At 32.3% G+C, this 8,136-nt stretch overlaps 1 protein-coding gene across 5 annotated transcripts; it reads right to left on the bottom strand.

Moving 5' to 3' along the window:
• Positions 1 to 2,103: 2,103 nt before the first annotated feature.
• LOC115725245 (uncharacterized) lies at positions 2,104 to 7,385 on the bottom strand. 5 transcript variants are annotated; one of them, XM_030654689.2, is made up of 7 exons: positions 7,208 to 7,385; positions 6,667 to 6,918; positions 6,072 to 6,100; positions 5,042 to 5,233; positions 4,597 to 4,647; positions 2,613 to 2,680; positions 2,104 to 2,515 (listed from the first exon to the last, which is right to left on the bottom strand). In XM_030654689.2, exons 2-7 carry the CDS (start codon positions 6,750 to 6,752, stop codon positions 2,411 to 2,413), a joined length of 531 nt encoding a protein of 176 aa, XP_030510549.1. In that variant the 5' UTR covers positions 6,753 to 6,918; positions 7,208 to 7,385; the 3' UTR covers positions 2,104 to 2,410. The 5 variants fall into 5 exon arrangements, with proteins under 5 accessions (XP_030510549.1, XP_030510550.1, XP_060973272.1 ...); XM_030654690.2 differs by having other exon boundaries at positions 5,042 to 5,191; XM_061117289.1 differs by having other exon boundaries at positions 5,042 to 5,191; positions 6,667 to 6,957; positions 7,208 to 7,358.
• Between the last annotated feature and the right edge of the window lie 751 nt (positions 7,386 to 8,136).

Genomic DNA, 8,136 nt, shown 5'->3' with positions numbered 1-8,136 from the left:
CCAAGGCAAGTCTTCCTAGGATTTCAACCCAGGACTCGTCGACCTATTTCCATCTTGTCTGGTTCTCTTTCTAGCAAACCACCATGCATGGCCGTCATGGCCAATCGATGTCCTCTGGACTTTTTCGTCCAAGCAGCTTCGTTCGACTAAGGACCAATTGGTCCTATTGGTCTCGACCCATTCAAATGAGAGCCATGGGCTTAGTTATTTTTCTTAGCGAGTTGCATGTTTTTGGATGCACATGGACTCGCGTCCATTGTCACCATAACTGGAGGACCCATGTAATTGAGAGCCCTTTGTTCAGCAGTGGCCACTATTGCCATGGTGGCTCCTCCTAGAGTCGTCGGCCACATCAATGGTTTTTGGTAGTCGAGCATTAGATATATCTATTCTATATAAAATGTGGCTATATAGAATTCTTGGTTTATGAGAAATTATTGGATGACTTTTTTTAAATAAAAAAAATAACAAAAATTATTAGATGTTGCCACGTAAAGGGTCAGCATCCCCTAAATATAATTAATCCACCTAAAGTGTTGCAATTATTAATAAATTTGTTCATATTGTTTACTTTTTTATTAAAAATTATTTTCAAATTTTGATATTTAGAATTAGTTAAATTTTAAATATTATTTTAAATTAAATTTGAATGTTTTGATAGTTTAACCAGATGAGCATTTTCATTAATTCTGAAGATAAATTTAGGATGAATAATAATTTTTTTTAATTACTATTACAAAGTATATAGTAATTTTTGTTTTTATTTAAATCACGATTATGCTTTTAAATTTCAGTGATTATCACTACATTGAATATTATTAATTTTAAAGTTATGATATTTAAAAAACCTAAAAACTAAAATAAAATTAAGATACGTGACTTGGCACGTAACATCTATCTAGTATTATATATATACATGTATGCATTGTATATACACTATTAATTTTTTAATCGTTATTTTATTATAAGATTTATCTTTGAATAATATTTATTTTAATTATGTCTAATCAAAATAAAGTTGTTTATGATTTGAATTTGAAACCACTTTTAATTATGGGTAAATACTATTTTGGACCTTATATTTTACAAAAGTTACCAATTGGACACTCTGTTTTGCTAAATGACAAAATAGACCCTGCATTTTTTAAAATGGTACAAATAGGACTCTGAACTTATTTTTTGTCAAAATAAAATTTAATAATAATTTGATCTAAAGGTGTTATGATAAAATTATTTATATTTTCTGTATCGATTCGTATTAGGACTTGTCTTCAAGTTGGTTATATTAAAAAAATAATTGTCAAAAATTAAATTCAGTGTCCTATTTTTACCATTTTGAAAAATATAGGTCAAAGGTCCAAAATAGTATTTACACGTTAAATATTTAAGACATATTATGTCTTAAGTTTACTTAAATAATAAAGTAAATTTTATTATTTCATTAAACATAATCAAAAGATGATACAAAATTGTTTTCTTAAGAATAAATTAATTAAAATTATTTTAAATAATTTGTGAGCTTCAAAAAAATACGAAATTGCTCTTATGGAAAGAAAAGAAGATGGAGTTTAAATAATTGAGTATGAACTCTCTTTTTATAATTGTATTTAAAGATACTAACTAATATTACACGTTTCTATAATATTTTTCTGTACAGAAGGAAATGTTGTGTAGATGTTATTTACAAGAGGGAAAACGGTTGTATAACGGATACAAACCAACTTTGCAAGTACATAATGAGAATTCCTGGACTTCAATCACTTGGCTTTTACAGATACCATAATGAAAGAGGCATTGGAATACTTGGAAGAGGGAATATGATCTTACCTAATTCGTCTAGCAGCTATGAATTTTCGACTTGTGCTTGTAGATGATCTGGCAACGTCATCAGTAGTCATTACTTTCAAATATTATATTATGTATGATATATGAAAGGCTTATTTAACTACATAAATAATAATAATATAAATAATAAATTTTCTATTATTAACAAGAATGAACTGAAAAGACGTGAGTTCCTATATCAGATACTGGTGCTTCTTAAGATCAAGCTGCTAGGAAGATAATATACTTGTGTAGAAGAGCCATCCCAATCACTACTAATTTTTAATGGGAAAAACAAATAAATATAATCAGTTTCAATGTAGGGTCATGTTTTGTTTAACCTTTTCAAAAGACGAGCATTTCATTGTCATCTTCATGATACAAAACTAAATGAATCATTAAACAAACCTAGCTTCAGAAGAAGAATTACACATTTAACACCATTCTTGGTTTGGTTATCACATATCAATGCCCGGACCATGGTCTTGAGTTTTGACACATTAAACCAACAATGATTTTTTAACAAATATTATGTAAAATGAAGAACCAATTTCAAACTTCATTTGAGTTGGGATGTGAACTCAGGTCAAGAGTCAAAACTTGCACTGAAATTGGATATTGCACGACGAAGTTCACCCAAGAAATCCATTTGTGAGCCAGGAGACCCAGGTCGACCAGTTGGAGTCATAAACTGAAAGACATTCATACCAAAGCAACAAATGTGAGAGGGAGAAGAGCAGGGACGGAAATGGGTGGTAAAGGAAGTGAGATAAATGTTCCCTACTCACCTGGTGAGGAAGCCTGAATTGACCACCCCATGCCGAAGAAGCTTTATCAGAGCACATAACTGGTTTCTCTGAAACAGAAGAAAAAATTACGCTATGCAATAGAATAGAAGGAACACAATTTGAGAAGCAAAGAGTAAATGATGTCTTAATTGAGAAGTTAGGATCAGAATGACAAATATGTATAGCCCCAAGTGGTAAGACGAAACACTACAGCATGTAGAATTGATAAACCATGATTCTGACAAATTCCTTGGCACAACCAATACATTTTACCGTTTGACATCTTCAACGGAAACGTTATCACCTTACCCAAGAGTCATGTTCCTCATGTTCGAGATTTTGGTGTAATGCCTTGTATTAATTTTTTTGTATTTATTTATGTGAATTAAAAAATATTTAATGTAATGTGAGTGGATCTAGAAATGCACTAGAGTAACTAATGTTACAATTTCTTTACGACTCAAGGTAAGGAAGTCTGAACTAGAGTAACTATTGATATGAAAATATGACGTCATGTTGCTAGAAGTAATAATAGATTGTAAATGATCTAAAAATGCATGATAGACACTACCTGTGAGGTTATATAGTCTGGTACAGGCAAGTGTATACTTGCGAATATTATAGGCAATTTTGGGTATGCTTGTTGTATGAAAGATAGATTGGTCTTGGGTGTGTTCATGTCCAACATCTATCAATATGTATGTGTTTTGAGATAGAGCGAGTGTTTTCAGGTAGTGCATTGCTTTAGTTGGAGCAGCTCTGTGTGTAAGCGTGGTACAAGTCCATTTAAGTCAGCATAATGATGAGTAGTTGTTATTGAGCAAGCTAAGAAGGTAAGTGTTACTAACTCGAGAGCCAACTTAAATGATTAGCGGTACAAGCTCTCTAGACTGTAGAGGTCTTTGAGGTTGATTACCTCCCGTAACAAGTTATCTTTAAGCTAGCTCTCAAGCCGATACCACTTACCCTGTTAGCTAGCTCTCACGAGCTGGCTCAGATTGACCTGTACTGCTCATCATCTGAGCTTTAGTCCCTAGACCATTGTATGTACCTGCTTTACAAAGAGCTCTGGTCCAGGTAGAGCAATGCTCAAAACACATACATACCGATAGGTGTAGGGCATGAGTAACCCTACCTATCTTTCACGCAGCAAGCATAGCCAACATTGCCTATAACTTCATATTATACCATACCATATAACATCACAGATACAGTCCTAGCATTCACATCTATGTGCATACATTGCCAGGACATACCCTTCCCGATAATATAATAACATATACAATCTACTAAAAAATACTAAAGTATTTGCGTATGATCAACCATAGTTTTAAAAAAAAAAAAATTATACAAGAATATAAAGTTAGGCATCTCCATCCTCCCGCAAATTAAACCGAGTATACCAATAAGCATCTCCATCCTCCTTCCTCCCTTCTTAAGCTCTTTTATACCATTACCCTCTACTTTCATTTGTATTTTTGTTCAGAAGGGATGTATAACTTGGCAACACTACTCACCAAAATTATCTATTTGGGAAAAAGATCTAGTTTTGGGGATCACTATCTGGTGAAAGAAATACAGAAAAGATTTCAAGTCTTACGTTTTCAGATTTACTTATAAAATTTGGAGAATGTTGTAATCTTGTTATGCTTCTTTGTTTTCTGGTATTATCCTCCTATTTATGATATTCTTCTTTTCTTTTTGAATGATTTGCATACTTTTTTCATTCATGAATAGTACCCAAACCTTTTCTCTAAATTTTGTAGATTTGTACAGAATACTGTTGATACTGAAGCCAATTAATTTTCCCAAATTTGCAATGAAATGCTTGTTTTGATATCAAGTGATAAATCAGGAGGTCCAGAACTAGGCTTGGTTTTTTAAAAAGTAAAATAAAACCAAAATCTCAAAATGTACTTTAGAATTTAGATAGATAATAGATATACATATACAGAAACCTTAATTCTTTCTCATCTTCACTAACCTGGTTGCTCAACTGTTGAATCATTGTAGAACTGCATAGTGGCTGCCCAGCCTGCATTAGATTACATAAAGCAAATAAGTTTTATCAGTAAAAAATTTGAATACAAAGAATCTTGAAATCATTTTACCTCTAGAACACCATAAAAATGAGCCATTGAAATTATAATAAATGATACTAACAAATCACTTGTACCAGTCCCATGCCTAAAGAAACTATTTTATGTACATACATATAGCAAATATTTATATATACATGATGACATCTCTTATTTCAAAATTGAGTTGATTGAATTAATACCAGTCAGTACATATTTAAGTACTTATGAAATCTTTATTAGTTAATTTGTAGGTCATATAAAGAAATTGTACTTGTCTTAAAATGGTCACTTTCTCCTTTTCTTTCAACATCATATAATGACCTTTAGAATAAAATCATAGAATCTTACGTTCATTCAGTAGCTGAGAAGCCTCACTACTGGAACACCCCTCTAAAGCAATCAACCTTGTGCGAGGTTTCTCATTTAGAAGACTGCTACCCCCTGCATCCCCATGATCAATGACAGGAACACTTCTAGAGCCAGAAACTTGATTCTTGTCTACATCATTTCCATAAACATTGTTGGTTCGATCAGATCGATCTGCGGCATTTTGTCTTGTTTATATTTTAAATTTTAATGGGAAAGTAATACAAACTATATGCTCTCTCATTTCAGTAAGCATTTATCCTCACTAATTTAAATAAAGATATGCAGCGATAAATAGCAGACGGTCAGAGACAACATAAGCATTACCTTAGAATTTGGAATAGATAAGGTCCATTCATTAATGCCTAATTAATTAGCTCAGGTTGCCTGGTTAAAATATCCCTTTGTACAACCATTGATTACACACAACATACAAGCAGAATTGTGCCCTAGAGAAAACCAAAAGAAGAAGGGCATAGAAGACAAGAGTGAAGAGAGAGGCAAGTAAGACCCCAGCTCTTCAATATATATTTAAGGAAAATGTAAATAAATAAGACAAATTGGCATTAAAAAAGCTAACCATATTTAGCATGCCAGTTTCAACAGGGCTAGGTAAAAATGCAATAAAAGGCAGCCAATTCAATTGAACGTTCAGAATCAATTGAACTTGCATGCACCTTTAATTTTATTGAGCCAAATAACTCTAGATTATCTGTTTCTCAAAATGGATAGAATTGAGCCTTACCGTATCACTTTTTTCAACAATTTGCTGGAAATTGGCATACTATACTACTACAACGTCTCGAGTACAAATAAGACCATAAACATAAACAAAAACCTAATTGAACCAACTTTAAGTTTGGGGCAGGCAATTCTACGCATCTAAATTGATTCAAATAAATTCAATCCAAAATAATTTAAGGAAATGAATAACGAAAGAAAAAATTGACAGATAAGTATACAAGTTGCCTTCAAAAAATAAAAAGAAAAGGTGAGGGAAAAGGTGGATGACCTGCAGATTTGCGCCTGTGCAGACGACTCCTGTAAATTCCATATCGAAACTTTCAAGAAAAGTCATAAATAAAAAGATTACGAGAATAAAAATACATGAAAACAAAATTTCAAATCAATATAAATGTTGCTCAGCAGTACATGCTTAGAGCCTAATCAAGAATTATCATATGATGTAGTAGTGTGGAAGTGGAAACAAAGGGCAATGGGCATCACTACTGGCCAATATTAGTTTCTTTTAAACAATAAAAAGAGATGAAAATTAACTAAGAAAATACAATAATAGAGAAAAAGGGATAGCAAACGTTCGTAACACCAAACAAATCCAAATCAGCAAGATCTCTCTAACCAAAAGGCTATAAAAACTTCACTATGTTGCACATACGGACCTCATCCCTATAGCAACCATAAATTCAACAGTAGATAAATAACATACCATATCTTCCTCACTAATAAGGTGAAAAACAAGCATGAAGTTTGCAAACCTGACGATTATTGAAACTATTAATTGATCTATGGTAGATACAAAGATTCCAAAATTATCTTAGAATGTTTCAAAAAAGGTAAGAAAAGGAAAACAGTGTAAAGTCAAGTACCTTTGATTGGGAGGAGCATAACGCTTCACGATAGTTGCTGACTCCGTTGCTGCCGCAACTGCTGCGTTTGAAGGGTTTTCCAGCATCTTTCTCTAATCGATTGTGGGTTGGTCTCTATGCAATCAGATGACTAACTCCACCCACCACTAAGAAAGCTCTTACAGCAATACAACTTCAGAGTTTTCAGATGTGGGTAGAGCTCTCTATCTACTTAAATCTTCCCATAACCACATCCATACACCTTCTTATTTCCTTTACAGAACATGCAACACTTGCTTAGCTAAGCCTTGGCTTATAAACCCATGATTACACATACATATCATTATCAGCCATTCTCATAAACAATTTACAATCAATAAACGAGCAATCCCTAACCAGATCATAAATCACCGACTGTTCCTACTTACAAACCCTAATTTTCGAAACCCTAAAACAAATCCTTAACGAATATAACTAAAATCAACGAAATTTATATACTGATAGAAATGAGGTTAATGTTTAAAGTGAAAAGAGAGAAAGTAGATGAGAAGAAAAGAAGTACCAGAAGCGGTGAGCGTAACGTTAATGGCGGCAGCGACCAGCTATGGCAGATGAGTTGAACGAAACTGAGATCTTTGGGAACCTCCGAGCTAAAGGAGAGATGCTTTTACTCGGAGCAAGCGTGTGGTTTCATTGGTAGGCCACTATTTTTCGAGTTAAAACTCAAATTTCAGTTTCAATGCTTAATATTTTTTTTTTTTTTAAATAAAATCATTATCTTTATTAATTGCAATCTATAGTGATTACATAATTAGTTACTAAATAAGATGCCTAAAAAGTGAGCAATACTATTTGCAAAATATCTAATAAAATTGACATAAACATTTCTCAAATCATTTATCATCTTACAATCACAAATAACACTTCCAAAGTATGAAACCATAAGAAGAGAATTACGTAACGCTTGCACCACTGTAAGACTATCAGTTTCAATGACAACCTCCTTCCAATCCTTTGCCTTAATCCAACTCAACGCCTCCTTAACACACAAGGCTTCCACCATTTCGGGTTGCAGCACTCCTGAACGACAGCAGCTAAACGCCTCCACCAACGCACCATAGGAAGAGAACTACATAATGCTTGATGGCTATTGAAATTTAAAGAGACTCTGATTTTAGTTTTTAATTTTTAGAATTATGTTTGTAAATTGAGAATAAAAAAGATATAATTACATAAAGCATTATTTTTTTGTAAAAAAAAAAATATATTTTTACATTTATTGAATTTTTTTTTACATTTTTACGGTTTTTTATAAAACAACACGAAAACAACATGAAAATAACATCTATACATCAAAACAACAACAAAAAATAACATACATATAACTTTTCAACAACAAATTAACATGAGTACAACATAAAAAGATCGTATTTTCTGTAAATAAAATAAAAAAAATCGTAAAAATATTTAAAATTCTGTGAAATCGTATTT

The sequence above is a fragment of the Cannabis sativa genome, chromosome 6 (assembly GCF_029168945.1).
Source record: "Cannabis sativa cultivar Pink pepper isolate KNU-18-1 chromosome 6, ASM2916894v1, whole genome shotgun sequence".
In the NCBI taxonomy this organism is placed as follows: domain Eukaryota; kingdom Viridiplantae; phylum Streptophyta; class Magnoliopsida; order Rosales; family Cannabaceae; genus Cannabis; species Cannabis sativa.
Note: the sequence above shows the minus strand (reverse complement) of the source record. Positions and strands in the feature narration are given on the sequence as shown.